Consider the following 19,781-nt stretch of genomic DNA (forward strand, 5'->3'; position numbering starts at 1 on the left):
GCGGCCTGAGTCAGGGTGATAAGGCATTACCTTGAAAGGAGACGGTAAATATCGACCTGACAGGCGCTATCTGGGCACTGTCGGGACGGCGCTGAGGGCCAGGAGCAAGTCTCCGGTGTCATGCAGGAGTCGTGGAACCGATGTGGAAAATGGGGCACCAGGGAATAACATGAAATATATTGGTTATGCCTCTGTTAAAATTTCACATAGGACAGGATCGGCTTACTTCATGATTTTTAACTTGTTTTCAGCAAAAGCCGGCCCTGGGCTTAGAATTCACTGTCCAGGGTTTGCTGCCGAGGCAGAGGAAACAGTTCTAAAGCCAGCGTCTCCTCCTTCCCCTGGCTTTTGACAGGCGCTTCAGCTCCCATTGGAGCAGGAGGACCGCACTGGCTACGGCCGCCAAAGGCACTGTGCCCCATCTTCTGGGCCAGCGAGGCCCGGGAGCTTCCCTGCCTTTGCTTCTTACCTCTGTTTTGCTCCTTTTCCCCCCTCCCCGGCGGTTCCCGGCATACCCAAACACGAGCCGGCTGCTATAAATAGCAGGAAGGACGTGCCACCCTCCTGTCACCGTGCCGGGCCGGGGGAGGGCAGGGCTGGCGGGCAGCCCCGGCTGGGGGAGCCGGCAGCGATGGGGCAGGGCGGCGGCACTCACCGGGCGCTCCTCGGCCGCCGCCCGGGGCTGGAGGCGAAGCGGGGCCGCTGGAGGAGAGCGGGAGCTCTTCCTCCGCCTCCCCACGCCGCGGGCGTGGGCGGGAGCGACCCCGGGGACGCGGCCACGCAGGCGGCCGGCAGCCGCCCTGTCTCAGCTGGAGCCCTCCCGGGTATCCCCGGCCCCCAGGTCCGGGCCTGGTGGCTCTGAGTGCCTTCATGAGTTTCTTTTGCTGAAAATAAAGTTTCGTGTCGGTTCAGTCCTAGGAAAGGGGGTTTTCCTGTAAATCTCTGGCAGCTGACAGCCTGAAGTGTAGTTTGTAAGATAACAGGCTTGTTCTTTACTGTCTCAGCAGTTCTCATTCTGGCCTGTCTCTTGTCAAAATCAGCTTTTTTTTTTTTTTTTTTTTTTTTTTTTAAGCCATCCTTTTAAAAAAGGCTTGATTGTTGTACGATATATGATCGAGGGGAAAAGAGCTCTTTCCAGAAAGTACCAGTGCCTTTAGACAACATGCTGACATATCCACCGTGCCCTCCGCCCGGGGAAGGAGCCAGATGTGTCAGCTCTGGCAGATGTGGTGAATCAAGTCTAGCAAAAGAAACACGGAAAACTAGCAAGAGGAAGAGTGGTTTCACGTTAGGCAACGCTGAGGCGAAGGCAGCTTGCCTTCCTGTTTTTATTTCCATGCTCTGCTCCGTCACTTGCACGGAGGGCCAGCGCCGGGCCGTCACTCCCCCTTGCCCCCGCCGTCTGGGGCTGCCCGAGGCTCCCTGGGGCGGCAGCCGCTGGGAAGGGCAGGTGCAGGCTGCAGTGGAAATACATTTGCTTTGGAGCAGCGGAGAGAGGGGTAGTTCATTAGAGTTGATTTTATAATGAAGGGCAGTGGGGAAGAGGGGGAACTGGGTCACTGATTTGTTGTAACAGAGGATTTGGCGGCTCGCTAATTGCTTTGCAGTCGCTCTGTCGAATGCACTGCCCGATCTCTTCCTTTCACTCCGTGCTGCGATTTCTTTTCTTGCAGAGTTCAAATGCTGCTGTCTGAATCCTGGCTTTCAGAGCATTTTGGTGGGGGTGATGATTTAGAGTGCTTTAATTCCTCCCTGCCCATATTTGAGGAGGAAAAGAAAATCAAACCATTTGCAGTTAATTTCAAACAACGAGCACAATTGTAGTGACACAAAGGCAATGTTTGATTTACTGTAATAATGTAATTATAGCCCTAGACTATTAGAATTAAGGGTGGTGCTATTCTTTCTTCATCTTTGCATTGCTGAAGAGAAGGGAGGGAAGGTCTGAAACTGCAGACGTTTGGAAAAGTGCAAGTTTATTTCTGTGACGACTATTTATCAGCACTTTCAGTGTGAGTTCACAGTGATTCATTTAAGAAGAAGCTACCACTCTCTTTAAAACCACACACGAAAGCTCAGGGATAAGGGTTGGCTTTGTCTGATGCTGGTGGAAGACACTTAGCTACTGACAGCACCAGTGGTTGCTGGCTGCCCAGATGAGGCCAGTTCATGTGGCTAATTTAGCTTTAGTGTGAAGTTGAAATACTGAGATGGCATCTGCCCTAGAAAAGTCACCATCCAAATATCAAGCAGTTTCTATATGAATTGGGTCAGTTAGCTCTATTGTATTTGTAACCGATTTTTTAAAGATGGTTGTGATTTACAGGGAGAATATTTGTCTCTTGCAAAATTAGTTGATTAAAATAGATTGCAAATAATACATCTACTTACTGCTGACAAGTAGACTTAAGATGTGCTAGCCGATTACAATATTTTTAAATACCCATTTTTAAACAGGATTTTCTTTTCTTTACATGTGATAATTAAGATATTTTTTTACCCTGATGGTTTCCCTATACATATGCATAGCCAACGGGGATAGGGCAGTTTTAATTTCAATGAGATAATTAAAATAATAAAGCTTTGTATATGGTTTGCTTATTCCAGGTGGAAGTAGACAATCTTTCCAAGTGTGAAGAGAGTCAATATACAATTAATTTCCAGTGCAAACTTATTTGCACAGGGATTGTATGGAGTCTTGAAGGTCTGATCCTTCACCTTCCCTCTTGCAGGAATCTACAGTTGTTTTCACAGAAGGCAGGGGGGGAAGGGGAGATTGTGCTGTTGTCGAAGCAGCTACTCAGGGACCTCTTCCCTGTTGCCAGCAGGTGGGCATTGAATGGCTTTTGTGGTGGCAGTGGTGCAGGATTCCCAGAAGCAAGTCTTACCCGAGTCTGGCTGGAGTTTGGCCATCAGGACTCTGGGAACTCCTGACCTGAGGAAAGTGCTGCACTTTCTGATTGCAGCTGGTGGGAATCTACATGAAGAATTTGTCATTCCTAATTTTTGGATGGGCCAGCAGAGGTTCCTAGTTCTTGGGGATCAGGTCTTTCAAAACCAAGTGCCTCATGAGATTTAACCTTTGAGGCTGGAGCTGGATGGGCTCTGACTATGCACCCAGATACAGGACTGCTGCATGCAGGAAAGTCATGTTAGAAGGGGAGTGTTTTTCTAAATTACCTCAGTTGAGCTGCTCTGGGGACAGGTTTGTTAAAGATGAGTGAGGCCATCATTGATGCAAGACCAGGCTGATTGTGGCTGTTTAACTGGTGTTGGGATCACAGGAACCTCAGCTCCCAGACAGATGAGCCTGTCACATCTTGACAGTGGCAGGGGAGGTTGGCACCTCTTGCTGGCCACCTCCTTCCTCTTGAAATTGCTGCCATCAACACTGCCTGGGGAGCTGTGATGGAGCGGCTCCTTTACCCCGGTCAATCCATTGCTTGACATTATTGTAGGTGCACCTTGAAGGAGATGAGGTACTTAGCTTTCTTGGGCACCCTTTGAGATGGTTAGTGGTGGTCGACAGAAGGTGTTGGGGATGGGCATTCCTGTGGTGAGACAAAAAAAGCAGGCAGTGCCACCTACTGATGGCTCGGCAGAGACATCTGCTTCTGCTAACAGATGTCCCCACAGCCCCAAGGAGCTCGGGCTGGAGTGGAGAAGGGCAGGGAGAGCAGACAGATGCGGTTTGGCGAGGAAAGAAGAATTACACAAAGTGCTTCTTTATTGTGAGACTGCTTCCCAAAAGGCCCAGATGTTATCCTGCACTTTTAAGAGTGAAGAAAGGATCTGTTAACAAGAACTCCAGAGCTGCTGGAAGCATAGAGCTGATACAATTGCAAACCCACTCTTAACTGTTCCTGTCCCTGGAAGGCAAGCTGCACATCTTGATGCTGAAGTCACCAAATAGTATTTTTTTTCCCATTGAATTCCTTGGGATGGCAGAGGGTGTTGAACTTGCAAAGCTGCTGGCAGGAATGACTTTCCATAAGGCACATGTCATCACGTAAGTTAGAAGGGCTACATTGTCCCTCCTTTTAAAAGTAGCATTCATAAAACTAATCCCAATCATTTGCTGAATGATTTCTATGGTTGTTTCTCAGTTTTATGTGCCACGTAAATCACTCCAGAAGACTGGTTTGAATTTCTGCCTCCTTTATGGGAGTTGATGACTTGCAACCTCATCCAGTTTCTTTGAGGAGAGCCCAGCACTGCTTCTTCTGCTCAGTGGCTTGGAGAGATCAGTGGTCACCACAGGATGCTGTGGGTATGATCAAGTTCTCCCTTGCTGCTTGCCATTTTTCATGGGAGCAACAATGAATGAACGAGGTCATTCTGGGCCGTCAATATCCTGGCCTGGAATTAGTTATGACCAGGACAGAATTGGAGAGGGAAGCACATGGTTTTTATAACTTATCCTTTCATTCCCCCTGCCCCCCAGTGTGGGATAGCTAGGTAAATCTCTTCTCCCTGGCATCCAGTGATAAGTCACGTGGGAATTGTTCAAAGCTGTGCTGGGGAGGGTTGAGACCTGACACTAAGGAGGGTGGTCAAACACTGGAACAGGCTTCCTCAAGAGGTGGTCAATGCCCCAAGCCTATGGGTGTAATAGGAAGCATTTGAACAATGCACTCAATAACATCCTTTAACTTTTAGTCAGTCCTGAAATGCTCAGGAAGTTGGACTACATGATTTCCTGTCCCTTCCAGCTGACCAGCTGAAATATCCCAACCAATCCTATCCCTGAATTAGATCATTGTGGCCCTTTTGCACATGCTCTGTCTTCTAGTTGCAGCTGTGTTTGGGAAGGGTAGGTGGGGATGTGGTGGTTGGCCAGGGAGGAGGAGAGGGCGTCTGGAAGGGGACACCAGGGCTGGCATAGCCCTGCTCCTCTGTCCTTCTGCTCTCTGCATGGACACAGTGTTGGTGGATTCAGGCATCAGTTTAGGCTGTGCTTGGAAGTGTTGCAGGCCTGGTTTATGAGCTGTCTGTGTCAAATATGCAAGCTGGGCTTTTAAAAAGATGTTTTTTATGGGATTTTGTGTCAACACAGTCATCTGATGGTTCAGGTAGATGCCCCATGACATCAAACTTCTGTTGCCAATTTTCATTTGAGTGATGGCCGTGAAAAACTTGACAAGAACTAGTTCTCACAGGCACTCTGCTAATATTAATATTGACTCTTGAATAATTTTAAAGGACTTGTTATTTTTCACCACACTCAGCTGAACTGCTCAGTTTGGGTAACAGACACCGGACATGGGTGTTTTATATTGTTTTAGGCCAAATTTGGAACAAGTTAGTTTGGATAGGCTTTCCTTTTTCTTGGGCTATGAAGCTGCAGATAGATTCCAAGCTTATTTTAAAGCTTGCCGTGATGAATTTCATAATTATGTGACTCATACCTAAGAAAGAAGAATTATACAGGAATCTACAACAAGCATTTCTGAACACAGAGGTTATTTGACAGTTTTGTAATGCAAAATCATGTCATGACAAAGGGTTAAAGTTGTGGTGCAGTGAAACTGAGTGCCTGGCTGTGAATGGAGGTCAGGGGAGCTTCTGATCTGGCTATTTACAAGATAATGAACTATGCCTCCAGTGATATCAGCCTGTTTCCATTGAAATCATGGCTGTATGAGTGATCCATTTGTCTTCCCTGGAAGGCTTTACAAGAGTAGGCTGCTTGAGTGACTAAATATTTGCAGGGTTGGGCCTTGAGCTTGTGCAGTGCAATGCAAATTCAAAGTGCTGTAAATGTTTTTAGTAGAAGAATTTTCCACTTCAGAGTATAAGGAAAGCAGGGAGAGTAAAAGGGAGATAAAATTACTAAATCATAAGATTATAACTAACATAATATGCGTCAGAGCAGCAGGTATGTATGGATATGTATACACACATATACCTCTAAAATATATGGAGATATCTGTGGACCTTTATGGATATAGCAACAGATATGGGTAATACACATAGTGTTCTGTTTCTGACTACATCATTCCAATTTTTCTATTAATGAAAATGTTTTGTAACATGTTTAGTAATAGTGCCAGGAATGAGATTCTTGTACCTTTTATTTCTCCTGGAGTTTAGTGCTAATCATAATAATACATTTATAAATAAAGCCTAGGCAGAACTGTGAGTTTAGATATTTGAATTACCCACTGCTTTCTCTCGGTTTGAAAATCCAGCAGACAAAATCCTGCCTCACAGTTGTCAGCACACAGTTTGGGTCCCACTCTCAAATGGGTCTGCATGGTGCTGGGAATGTTCTGTGTGAGTCTTTTTCCAGTGAAACTCAGCACTTTGCAGGGCTTGATTGCTGGATTTCTGCGGGAGAAATCAATTTACTTCTCATGCACCATCTTGATATAATCTATAGCAGGAAAATGAGCATTGGATTGATCTTTAGTAAATTTAGGCATTGAGTTCCTTGCATTTTCCAGGTTCCCTGCATGTTACAGGTTTGCATGTGCTTTTGGGCTGATTGGCAATATATAAAAATATTTAGTATGTATTTTAAAAAAATATTTTAAAATACACATGCAAATACTGTGTATATATGTTAGATACCAGAACAGGCATATACATATATGTCATATATGCAAAAGATATGTGTATATATGTGCTTGTGTGTATGTGTGTGTATATTTATAGATGTATGTACCATCAACAAGGAGGGGAAATTTTAAAAACACAAGTTATTAATAAACCTTGAAGTGACAGAAATGTCTCAAATCATGTATTGGTAAATTGTAGCTGTATCAGGCTGTGCTGTGGATTTCTGCTCTTTCAGGCACGTACTGTCTGAGTGCTTCAAGGATGAAAGGTGAATCCAAGGACTGGTTGCCTAAAAATATTACATTAACTTAGCAATAAAGTAGCAAGAGCTTCTAAAATACAGTGTTCTGGTTTTGAACCATAGTAGCTTAAGCAAATAGCTCAAAGAAAGGCCAGTAGGAGCTTTTTATTTCCCATGGGCACCAAAACACTACAAAATACAATCTCGACACAACCAGTTTTGATTAAGCAACTCTGTTCCCATGTATTTCTGAAAAGAAAGGCTGTGTCAAGTGTTGACTACTGTCACTCTTCGTACATGTGAGATTGTATTTCATGGCACTTTTCTATTGTGGGCAGAAGTTGGGTCCTACTGTAGTCAAAATTAAAAGAGAATAGCAGTCCAGATTGAAAGAGAAGAGAGTTAGGTTTCTGAAATTTACTTCTGGTGCAATGCAGTTGAGCCTGTCACTTATATTACAGCTGGTAGCAGTGTGCTTGAAGTTCACATTCTGGGACTCACAGAAATCTCATGTTCATTAAAGAAAAAAGGGGGGAATTGCCAGTTTTTGTGGTTGTAGAGAGAGAAGAATATTCACAATGTGTTGTAATTTTTAAAGAAATGTTATGATGTGTGCAGGGACATTTTGCCCTCCAGCAGTGCTGCCCCAACCCGGGCAGCAGAGCTGAGCTGAGCAAGCAGAGCCCCAGCTGGGGAAAGTGGCTGGAGACCTGTTTGGAAAAGGTGGATCTTACTGTTTGTGACTGAGTAACCTCCACAAAGGAGATATAACACTTTGGCAATGGTTCTAGTTTGACATTTATTTTTTGGAAAGTCCAGCTGGGGTGTCTACACCAATGCAGGAGGGCTCATCGTTCGCACAGATTTACCCTGCTGATGACAGCTTAATAAGCTTCTTCTTTTTGTCTTTTTATTCAGTAAGCTTGTTGGCTTTTGTGTAGAGGCTGACCTCTGCTTTTGCCCTTCCCTTCTGCCCCAGCTCCTCTGAAAAAGGCACCTCTGTCCCCATAATTTGTAGTAAAAGGGAATTGTAAAGGGAGGTGAACTGGCCGGCTGTAGGGACACGGGCTCCTGCAAAGCAGTATAACTTTCACAGGGCTGACCCTGTATGCCCAGTGTACCTAAAAACTGCTGGGAGTCAGTGGGGATTTTGGGTGCAGAAAGACTAATGCAGGACTGAGCCTTTACGAACAAGAAAATCCAAACGGCGAGGGAATAATTTGGTGAACGGGGCTACTCGAAAGAAATGAATTACAGCACATGATGTGAGAACAGGTCAACATTTCATATCTGGCATACATTTTTCTAAACAGACAGAAAGGCATCCCAGTGTCATGACTGTTTGCTATTAGATTCTACACAAAAATATATTGGGGTGGCATTTAAATGCAGTGACTCGAGATAGCAAAAAGATGTGGGATTGTATTTCTTTCCATTCATTTAATTGGAACCATACTGAAAAAGCGTATGAAAACCATCACTCTTCAATATGTCTGAAGTGTAGCTTTGTGACGCTGAGAATGATGTCCAACCTAATAGAATTTCAGATAGAGGAGATATTTTGGCTCATCTTTTGCTTCCAGCTATATTCAGTTTCCCCGTGTGGTTATTTTTCTTGTTATTGTATGCACCAGCTATCTGCTTCTTACTTCACTGTCTGGGAATACAAACCATTCTGTCTCATTTCTGACCTTAAAATGGATTGGACAAAAACAAAAGGAAGTTAAAAAAAATGTTTTGGGTAGTACCCTTGTACTTATTTCTTGTGTTGTGTAAGTCAGCTTTTTAAATGGAAGGCCTCAGTATTTCAGCCTGGGAATATTTTGCATCTATATATATTCTGTACTTTGTACCATCTGTGTGCTGGGTGGTGGTTCATCAGGAGGGGATGAATGTAACCATTTCAGATGCTTAACTGGCTGTTGGGACTTGCCCAGTTTGTAATCATGGTAATTGCACATACAAATATGGCCATGTAATTACATGTGCATTTTTTGCATTTAGATTCAGGAGTTCATTTAGAGAAGTATAAATGCTGCCCAATAAATCCTTTATATCTCAGACTTCTGTGCTTTTATAACTCTATATAATTATGTAGTAACACTGTATCTGGAGAGGTTTCACTTAAGTAAAATCAATAAAGAGCTCAGGTTAGTTTATAGATATAGTCAGATACTTGGGCAGTGAAGACTTTTGCCAAGGTACAAACTAGACACTAAAATGAAAAAATTGTAGGCAAAATTCCAGCTGAGAGCAAATCTAACTTGTTGTTATTACTATTGATATTCATGGATTGAGATACAATAGACAACAATAGGCACTGTAATGAATTTCTACTCCTGTGATCATATGCACATAAAGAGATAGTGAGACTCATTTTTCAATATTTTTTGATGTAAATATATATATATATTTATATGTATTTATATTTATATTTATTTATATTTATTTATATTTATATTTTTATTTTTATATTTTTATTTTATTTTTATATATTTATATTTATTTTTATTTACATTTGTATTTATTTATGTTTATATTTATATATGTATTATGCTTGCATAATCAAAAGGAATGGATAATAATTGTTTGTCTTCTGTGTTTCTATTCCCAGAGTTGTTTTCACAAATATTGACAATATCTGATGGAGACCGATGCCTTTTTTGTATTCAGTGTTACTGTGAACCAACAGTTGCTGCAATACTGTCATTTCCCAATCTGGATTGTTTACTAATTTCCCTTATGGCTTTTTTCCCAGTGGATCGTATTACTGTGCTAAAGACAAGAACTGAATTCTGCAGATGATGCAGAAACAGATGCTAGATTTTGACACTCAGAAGTGAGGGTTTTCAAATCTGTCAAGCTTTAGCCCATCTCCTTAGTGTGCCCACACACAGGAAGGGTGGAAAGAAGCTGGTAAGGACTGCAGAATCCAATCTTCCCTGAGAAAATAATATATATTGTAGTAAATATTTTCATTTAAATCAACTTTTGGTTTGCTTAAACAGTTGTGCTGATGTGATCCCTTAAGATTTAACTCCTGGCAATAAGCTGCACAAAAGTGGTGTCACAGATGATAAGGAACAAGCCCAAGTGTGGTCTGAATGGCTCTAGATGGAGAAATTATTGCTGTTAGTATCTTTGTCATGGTTGTGGCAGGAAAGACAATGTCCGTTTTCCTACTTCAAATGTTCATGTTGGCATCTATCACAAATCCTCTTTTTGGCTTGTTTGAAAATAAAATCTTTTATTTTTTTGGTTTTTTTTTTTTTTTTTTTTTTTTTTTTTTTTTTTTTTTTTGTTTAGGTTAATGTCCGTGTTTAAGCAGCTGTTTTGGAATACAGTGCCCTTTGTACACCAAAAAGAAAAATTGTTTACTTCTTTTACATTTTTTGGCACCCTTTTTTCCTTTAAATGTAGACAGCTACAGTCAAAACTAGCAGCATGGCTCATAACAAATCCCATATTTGCTGACTTTAGCCTGGTCTTTGCTTTTCTGCCTGGGGAGGTCACAAGCTCTAAGAATGTGCTGGATGCTGGAATCTGCTCGCAGAGGCTGTGTGCAGCCTCAGCTCCCTCTGGCCATGGCACTCTGCTTTCCTCTTGATTTGGGATCAGTCCCTGTCCTGGCTGCCTGAGCCTGGCTTCTTTCTCTGCAGTGCCCTCAGCACTGAGGAACCCCCTGTCATCTTCCCTGAGCTTTTTAAAACTAAAAGAGGTTTGAAAAATCGAATTTCTCAAGGCGAGGCAGGAGAGGAGTAGCAGCAGGGCATTTTTTTTAATGCTGCATTTTCACATCAACCCTTTTGCTGTATGTTTTATTTGACTGGGGGCAGAGATTACATTTAATTTTATTTCATGTGCATGCTGTTCTGGCTGGAAAGTTGTGATCAGATCCTTATCTGGCTCATTTAATATCTTCTCTGCCAGGGCTTGGCAGGCAGTTCATAAAAGCCTGTCCCCCAGCCTGTCCCACTCCATATAAAGCAAGACAGTCTCTCCTCCACAGTCTTTAAATATTCTTCTAGTGCAATTATTTGTGCAAGTGGAAGTCATTCAAAAATCCTTGGAAAGCAAATAAAAGAAGAAGCTAGAGTATGGCTGAAATTGCCATTTAAATGCTCTTAAATTGTAGAAGCTACTGGCAGATAGTATTTTGGAGTATTTGTCCTGCTTTAATGATACTGTACACAGAAATTCATCAGGTATAGTAAGAGGAAATTTCTGGCTGGGAAAAGATAAATGTTGGCTTTTCAAATTCTTTTCAAGGTGCTGTGTCATTGAAATACACATTGCCACTCAAGGCATAAACAGTAAAATGTAAATTCAACTATTTTACAGTAATTTTTAAGCATAAAATCAGTATTATTTAGTCAGGTGTTGTGTAGGTTAAATTACCTTTCCTCAGATAGTTTTGTTTTTCTGCATTCAGAGACATGTTAAATCATTATTATTGTTATTTTTTGTCATATATTTGTCATGGGTTGACCCTATCTGGATGCAAGCCATTCTCTCACTCCCCTCCTCAGCTGGAGAGGGGAGAGAATATGTTTTAAAAGGCTTGTTGATTGAGTTAAGGAGAGGGAGAAATCATTTAGCAATTAATGTCATGGGTGAAATACTTGACTTGGGGAAAAATTAATTTAGCTTATCAAGTTGTAGTAGGGTAATAAAAGATAAAACCAAATCTCAAAAACATGTTCTACCCACTCCTCCCTTCTTCCTGGGCTCTGCTTCCCTCCTGATTTCCCTGCCTCCTTTCCTGAGCAGTGCATGGGAGTGGGAATGAGGGCAGTTAACCTTAGTCTGTTTCTGTGGCTCTTTGCTCCTCAGGAGAGGACTCCTGAGAGTCTTCCCCTGCTCCAGCGTGGGGTCCCTCCCTCAGGGGGCAATCCTCCATGAACACCTCTGGTGCTGAGACCTTCCCACAGGTTGCAGTTCATAAGCTGGTCCAGGGTGGGTTGGATGTTGCCCACTGGATCTAGTCCTTCAGCCTGTATTCCCTGCAGGGTGACAAATCCTGCCAGAAGCACTGCTCACAGCCTTCCCTGGGAATCCAGCTGCCAAGGTGCACTGCACTGATGTTGGTTGTTTGTGTTGTTTCCAGCTCTATGGCTATTGCTACCAAGACAGCAATGACATCCCAGACACACTGACCACCATCACTGAACTGGGCTCGCCTTTGGAGATGATTCAGCTTTTACAGACTTCCTGGGAAGACAGATTTCGGGTGAGTAACAGCTGTTACATAAGGATCTCTAGGAGAGTGAGAAATAAATAATATTGTGAAGCAGGGGTTGTGTACTCTTCAGCACAATTCACATTTATTAAATATTTGTTTTGCATCTTGGTTTAGAAGCAGTATTCAGCACTCCCCTTCTGCAGTGTTTAGGACGCTGTGTTATTTTGTCTGTCAGTGCTATCTAATTGTAACCAGTTTTATGGTTTTTACATGATATCTCAAAACATTTCTTACTTGTTAAAGCTTGAGGCCCAGGAGTTTTGGCACTGTGCTCTGTGACCGGGATTTAAACAATAGAAGGATGTTACATTTCTCTCCTGATCCTTATCACAGGTTTGTTTTGTAATTGTTTTCTACTGCTTCCTGCTCTGTTCATTTTTTTCCTGGGGAAAGAGTGAAATAAGCATACACAAATCTCAAACCCAGTTTGTCCACCGCACTGGCAATTTACCAGGAGCACGAAGGTCACACTTAATTTGTCCAAAATGAAGCCAGACTGCAGCAATGCTTTGATCAAGACAGCTGTCTGGCTTGGTGTGTGTGGGGATGTGGTGTTGTCTGAGGTTCACTCCCTAGGACGTTGAAAGGCAGCAGAGTCTCCATCTGACACACTTTGGATTGCTTGGCTACATCTGTGCCAGAAAATGAAAAGTGCGCCTGAGTGAGCTCCGGGTGGGAAGAGCAAGGTGCAGCCCACGGCTGTGCTGTTGCATCCCTGCCCTCTCTGAAGGCTGTGAGCAGGATTGGAACCTTCTGGAAATGGTCCCCAGGCCACACTGCCTTTTGGGTCCTGCCTGGGGACAGTGCAGGAGAACAGCCTCGGTGCAGGTCACACCTGGCCAGAGACCATGCTAGCCAGTGTGCATGTGGGATTAAGTTTCTGTGCCCAGGAATGTTCCCTGGCAGAGTTTATTTTACTCATACAGCTGGAGCAAGTTGTGTTGATTGCACTAAGCTGCAGCTCCCTTTTTCTGAAAGAATCGTGGTCTTGATAAGCAGCAGAGGTACTCAGTAGGGCTCCCAAAACACCTGCCTTGAGCTCATCTCATCCAGGGAATGCAAACAATGGACTGTGATAGCAATTATGTACAAAATAAATGACCAAGAGATTAAGGGTAATAAAAAGAGAGGTTTCTTTCCAGTGTGGATATTTCTGAGTGAGCAGTTTCAAAGGAAGATAAAGGAGAATTAGATGAAAACCTTCACAGAGGTAGAATTACAGGTGAAACATTCCTGTGACCACTGTAATGAGGTCCTAAATAATGTCATGCTCATTCCTTTGTCTAGGATGCAACTAATACAGAAAGGAAGGAAATAAAATTGTCTTCTTGATATGTGAGACTTGTTTGTGGTCCAGTCCTGAAAATGACCGCATAAATCCATGAGGTCATTCCTACAATTGATAATTTCCTTGTGTGGATGGACTGAGCAGTAAGCTGAGTAATCCATAGGTGTGTGACACAGAGCAAAGCCTTCACCTGTGTGCTTAAAGCTTGGTGTAAGGGGGCATTTGCAGTCCCAGCCTGCAGCAGGTCTGCACGGCAGAGCCTGTTGGGGTTGGGCACAGAGGCTGCTGGTGTAGGAGCAGGGGGCTTTTTGGCATTTGAGAAAAGGCAATAATTTTGGATGACAACCTCTGGGTTTGCCCAAGCTAAATTCTTGGTTTTTTGGCATTTGAAGATGCCTATATTATAGGTTAGCTTGGGCTGGATGGGCTTTTTCTCTACAGTGTATTGCAGGATAACACAGACATGAGTTCTGTGTCCTTCCAAGGGGAGGTAAGGGTGGTCAAGTTTAGCATCCCATAACCACACTTTTATGCACCTACAAGCACCTCCATATGAACTATGGTATCCTGCAAGTAAGAGAAAAATGTTCTTGTCTGGTCAGGAGAAGGATTAGGTAGAAGAATGAGATGGTTCTAATGTCCCACAAGTGAAGGATATGAGGGATAACTTCAGCTATGCTCAGCTTTCTTATCAAGGATGTGTTGAGGAGCACCCTTGAGTGTATTGTTTAAGCCCCTAGACTGAATTTGGGGTTGGGTACTTCAATGCACATGCCCTTAACATTGTATTTTAATAGGAAACAAAGATTATATATAAAAAGTAAAAAGCCTGCTAAACTGAATATGACCTGTTATTTATTTAATACATAAAATAAAAATTCCAGTATTTAACTGTGTTCATGTTACTGCTACCTTTGGATTAATAGGTTAAATAGTAGACTCTAAAGGAATGCATGAATTAAAAACAGGAGTTTGGGAAGGGGGCTGAATTCAATGTTCATCAGGGCTGCTGCCTAGTAAGAGTTACTCAGGTTTCTAATCTGTAATGGAAAAGTGAAACATCAGCACAGAGCTCCCACCTCAGCTTCAAAGTGGTGCATGAGGGTCCACCATGGCAGACCCATCAAGGCAGACAGAAATATACACTTACCCTGAGGCATGGTGCAGGGTTACACTGGACCTGTGGAGCTCCTCTTCCTGGGAATTTGCTTCCTCCTCCCCTGGTAAAAGGAAAAAATCAGAGGAAACAGTGGAAAAAAGTTATAAAAACAGTCAAGAGGCAGGATCAGTACAGAGGCAATACAGACACTGTCTGCAGTTGGAGCTCCAGGCATGGGTGCAGGGCAATCCAGCCAAAATTTCCAGAACTGGAGTTTGTAAAAGAGCAGGATCAGATTGTGTGGTCAACGCCTGTGCATAAAGTGTTATTAAAAGTTAATGCCTTTATTTCTGTTAAAAGTAAGAATAGCAACAATGAACCCTGCTTCAAGAATAGTGTGGGAAAGCACTTGTAAAGAAGCTTATTTTTGTTTCAAGTCTCTCAGGGTTTTACCATCAGCTATGCTAATCCTGTGAAAAATACCTTGGTTGCAACATTTAGTTTTGAGGGTAAGTTATAATGCTTATATTAAGTCATAAATTTATGAGCATATCTTCAGCTAAAGTGGTTTTGCTGTATACTTAGCACTGAGGAAACAATGCGAGGTACCCATGTTTTTGTGTTTCAGATCTGTCTCAGCTTAGTTCGGCTTCTGCATTACTTGGCTCACTCTCCTCTTGGCTCGGTGACATTACTGGATTTTCGCCCTCGGCAGTTTGTGATCGTGGATGGGGAGCTGAAGGTGACAGATCTGGATGATGCCAGTGTTGAGGAGAGCTCTTGCACCAGTAACAGTGATTGCTTCATGGAATTCCCTGCAAGAAACTTCACCCTGCCCTGCTCAGTTGACGGACGGTGTCAGAGCATGAATGAAAAGAGGAATCTCTATAATGCCTACAGGTCTGTGGTCAGATAAAGCCATGTAGAGTTAAGGGTGGGCCTAGAGCTCCAAGATCCTTTATAGTTATTCACATCAATGAGCACATTCTGTCTCAGAACCAATGCCCAGGAGTAAGTGAAGCCATGAATAATAGTTTCATTTGTGAAAATACATGGCATTTATAACGTTTGAAATATTTTGCATACTCTGAGTGTGAGTCACCACTCAGTCTAATTCTGTGCTGGTTGAGGCCCACTGAATTCTTCACTCAAGCAGAGATTTTCATAGGAGTGTAGCATAAGCACTTCTGGAGCTTGGGGCCCACAAGTTCTGTGGTGTGACAATTCCAGCAGCTCTTTGATGTGAGTTAAGAGGGGTCATCACATGTTTTGCACCACCAGCTGAGCAAAGGGCTGACTTCAGAGGGAGACATAGAGCTCAGTTCATATCCTGCCCTCTGGCTCAATGCTCCTTGCCTTGCTGGAGCCTTCAGTGGTAGGGTGATAACAGCCCCAGTGCATCCCTGGAGCTGCTGTGACCACCCTCAGCTGCTGACATTCTGGGGTCTTAGCCCAAACCTCTTAAAGCAAGGGTGATCTTTTCACCCTTCTCTCCCAGCCCAGGGTCTGTGTGAGCAGGTGCTGTGGGACTGACTCCCAGTGCTGTGCCTACAGTGGGGGACATGTGGGCAATGGGCCATGCTGGACCAGTTGGCCACGCTGAAGGAAGTGTTCAGCTATTGCAGATCTTCCAAATTTGATTCTAAAGCTGTGTCCAGATTTACAGCTGGGTCCTTCGGGGCCATGGCTTTGTGTTTGTGGTCTTGGCTCTCCCCCATCAACCATCACACCCCCAGAAGGTTGTGTAGGATGCTGGGGGAGCCATGTCACTGCTTTCCAGGGAGCCAGTAGTGGATGCTCAGTGCTGCGCTCATCCTGCCATTGCTGCTCCGTCTGACGGGTGCTGCTGGGACAGGAGGCTGCGCTGGCTGATCCAGATGGGAGGATGGAGATCTCAGAGCGGTGCCATAATGGTGTGCTCATTTCTTAGGCTTCCCTTTCAAGTGCCATGCCATTCACTGCCTTCCAGACCACAGCGAGGAGAGGCTGCTCCAAAGAGAGCCTTCTGCTTTGGTCGCAGGGCACTCACCAGCATGTGTGTCGCATTAGCTGACCACACTGAAATGGGCTGCACCACATGACAGCCATCTGCAGTTGTACAGCACAGTATTTAGTGTGTCCTGCAAGATTTTCCATTTCCATTTGCTTGGCTTAAAGATCTTGCTTAGCTTGCTAGCTTTTGGTTAAGACTGTTTTACTGTTTCTGGATAAGAAGCCTTTAATAGGCGCCCATCCATCTCAGTTGTAAGTGGGGACATGTCTGTGGTGTGGTGGGCTTGTGGCAGGTTGCTGGTCACACTCTGAAGGAAGTGGTCTTTTTCTAATACAGTTTTTAGTATTGCCTTTGAACTGCTCTCGAGTGTGTATTTCATCCACAGTGCCCCAGTGTTCTCAGCCCCTGCTTTGCCTTAATTCCGTAGAGACATGGGGTTTTGTTGAACGGTGGATTCATGGTGTGGGAGGCTGTGACCACCCATGCTAAGGAGTTACGTCAAGCCCTATGCACTTGTCTCAGAAGGTGAAATCCTCACCTCATTAGGGATAGGCTGCTAAATTTGTTATTTTCATAGGTGCACTCTGTTGCTGTAGGCTCAGAGGTTGCTCTCTGAAGCTGTTAGATAGAAGTCAAAAGCAGCAATATGTCAAACAATGCATAAACCCCTTGTAATTTTAAAACAGAGCACACCCTAACCTTGAGAGCATATTTAAGCCTCTCTTACTGGTTTCTTTATGAGGTAAATAATTAAAGGAGAGAAAACATTTAGGAGAAACCTCTACAAGAACTGGCCTGTTTTGACTTTCAGATGGTTACTTCCTGTCACAAATGTGTCTCACTGTGTTTTCCTCCAAGTGTTTGGAGGAACAGTTTTCTAAGCGCTGGTCAGTTTTGAAAGTAAACAAAATTAATATTTTGAACAATTAACCAGTGGTTGAGATGAATTCTCCATCACTGAGAATTCTTAAATTAGTATCAGATAGTTCTCAAAAAGAAACAATTTGTAGGAACGAATGTAAAAGGATCTGACAGTCTGTGTTATGCAGATCACAGGGGATACCACTGGCCCTGGAATCAATGAATAGCAAATGTTCTTGCAATTAAGTTGTGCAGACTGCAGTGTCTGTACATGTCAGGATCTCACATGTGGGTGTTTGCAGTAGAACAGTCGCATGTTTCTGTGGCCCTGTAGCTACGGAAAAACAATAACCTCCGTGACTTGCTTCCAGCCAGCATTGAGCAAACTTAGTGACAGCTACTGGGTTTTAGCAAAGAACTATTCACAATCAGTTGAACTCTGCTTTAGGGATAATCTCTAAGCAAAAACAATGAGCTCAAGTTTACCAGAAAAATTATTTGTTACAAATGTTGTGCTGCTCTTCAGATTTCTGTATGTATTTACATTGGCTGTTTTATACTCCTGATCGGGAAAACCTACCAGTGGATTATCCCACTTGGCAAAACCATAAAGATTATTTTTGTTTGGGATGGAAAAGGGAGTTACAGTCTCAGAGCAATATTCATTGTATAAATAGTGTCAGCTCAACAATACCTGCCTCTGTAATCCATTTTTGGTATCAATAACTGAATTTTCTAATTTGTGTTTATGTAAAGCATCTGTTGGTCTCCCTCCTGAGCATGAGTCCCTGGGGATTTCCATTTGACAATCTGGTTTCTGTATATGAAAAACTGTTTACTTTGCTTCGCAAGTTAGATGTGAAGCAGGGCAATTTCCCAGTTGTGTTCCTGTTCTTTTCATTAGCTAATATCTGTGTCCAGTAGTTCTGTTTGTATTGCCAGATCCTGACCTGTCCATCTCCATCTTAGGTTTCTGTGACACTGAGTTAGTTGCAATAGGCAGTAGTATTGGCAGAGTAGTAGAACTCTGAAGGAGGAATATGAAAATTAAATGTACTTCAAGGGATGGTAATGGCACATTGTTCTTTCATTTATAGTAAAAAACATTAAAATGGAGTTGTGGAATCTCCTTCTCTGTAGATATTTAAAAGCCATGAGGACACAATCCTAAGTCACTTGTTCCAGGGAGCCCTGATTGAGCAGGGAGGCTTGACTAGCTGATCTCCAGTGGTGCTTTCCAACCTTTCCCATTCTGTGATTCTACCTCCATCAGTGAATACCTACATGAATGTACCTTGATTATAGATAAATGATAGGAACAGAGAGGACATTTTGTATTCCAGCAGCATTAAAACAATAGAAGATTGCTTTCTCCTGGCACTTAATTTGAAAGTCTAAGAAAACTGTAGTAAAGAAAATAGTAATTTCATTTATTAGAAATGAACAGAAATCTAATTTGTGTACTTTCAAGGATTGGAAAAAAAAGCAAGCCCAAGATTTACGGGGTTGATGGCATCCTTTTAGTTTGTTGAAGTACAGTCAGCTTTGCAAACAGTCACAATCCATGGGGCTTCACATCAAATTGCTGTATTAATGGAACATTTACACGTAGGTACAAGGCAGCCTTGTATGTAGCAGCGTGGTCTAGGTATGCCAGACAGCTGTGTGTGAATAGTCTCAGCTATGTATTTATTTGAGTATAGAATACCATTATATTTCCTGAATAGGTCAGTGGCATATAAGCAATAGGAATTTTATTCCTTATGATGTTCAGGAGTTACCATATGTTTGTAAACTGTTGTAAAAAAAAAAAAAGAAGTCAATATTGGTTACTTTTCTATTGCAGGTTTTTTTTTACCTATCTTCTTCCACACAGTGCTCCATCCTCACTGAGACCATTGCTGGATAAGATAGTCAATGCAACAGGTAATCACAATAAACATGGTAATGCCAAGTAGTGGCTTTTTTAGTGGAACTATTATGGTTGGGAGGGGAGCTGCTTTTGTGCTCACTGCAATAGATCTAGATTGTTTTTCTATCCAGGATGAAATTGCTCCCATACCAAGAAGGCAAAGAATGGGCTCATACATCAGAGAAATCCCATTTTTAGATTTTATCTAGGCTTCACAGAGATATTTGTTTCATCCTGACACCTCAGGGTGAATTGCAACAGAAGGCAATTCCTTGTGGGTCTGGAAAAACTTCTGTCCCTGGAAAGGGAAATTTTAATGCTAAAACCCAGGATACTTTCTCCTTGTCAATGATATCAGTGGTGTTTTATACCTCAGAAGCCAGAGGCACAAATGGCATTTCCATAGATCTTCACTGATTACCAAGGTAGTGGCTTTGAGACAAGAGTAGTTGCCTGTAACACTGATTTGAAGGTTTTTCAGTGCCTAGCTCCAGTGTGCATCAGAAGAGAAAATAAATGATGCTGGGCTATAGCTAATGAGCAAGCAAAGCTTTGGAGTTCCCTGTATTGGTTGATGTTGATCT

General features: G+C 42.9%; 1 protein-coding gene and 1 long non-coding RNA gene across 2 annotated transcripts in view; one reads left to right on the forward strand and one right to left on the reverse strand.

The window, feature by feature from the left end:
• The window catches only part of LOC127059373 (uncharacterized), a 453,343-nt gene that overhangs the window by 166,024 nt on the left and 267,538 nt on the right, over nucleotides 1-19,781 (reverse strand). The gene's annotated exons all lie outside the window — the stretch shown is intronic.
• Nucleotides 1-19,781, forward strand: part of PKDCC (protein kinase domain containing, cytoplasmic) — a 36,259-nt gene that overhangs the window by 3,345 nt on the left and 13,133 nt on the right. The window contains exons 2-4 of the mRNA XM_009091076.4: nucleotides 11,910-12,032; nucleotides 15,060-15,331; nucleotides 19,132-19,211. Of these exons, the coding sequence (XP_009089324.3) occupies nucleotides 11,910-12,032; nucleotides 15,060-15,331; nucleotides 19,132-19,211 (475 nt within the window). The remainder of the gene's footprint in view (nucleotides 1-11,909; nucleotides 12,033-15,059; nucleotides 15,332-19,131; nucleotides 19,212-19,781) is intronic.

This window comes from Serinus canaria, chromosome 3 (genome assembly GCF_022539315.1).
Source record: "Serinus canaria isolate serCan28SL12 chromosome 3, serCan2020, whole genome shotgun sequence".
In the NCBI taxonomy this organism is placed as follows: Eukaryota; Metazoa; Chordata; class Aves; order Passeriformes; family Fringillidae; genus Serinus; species Serinus canaria.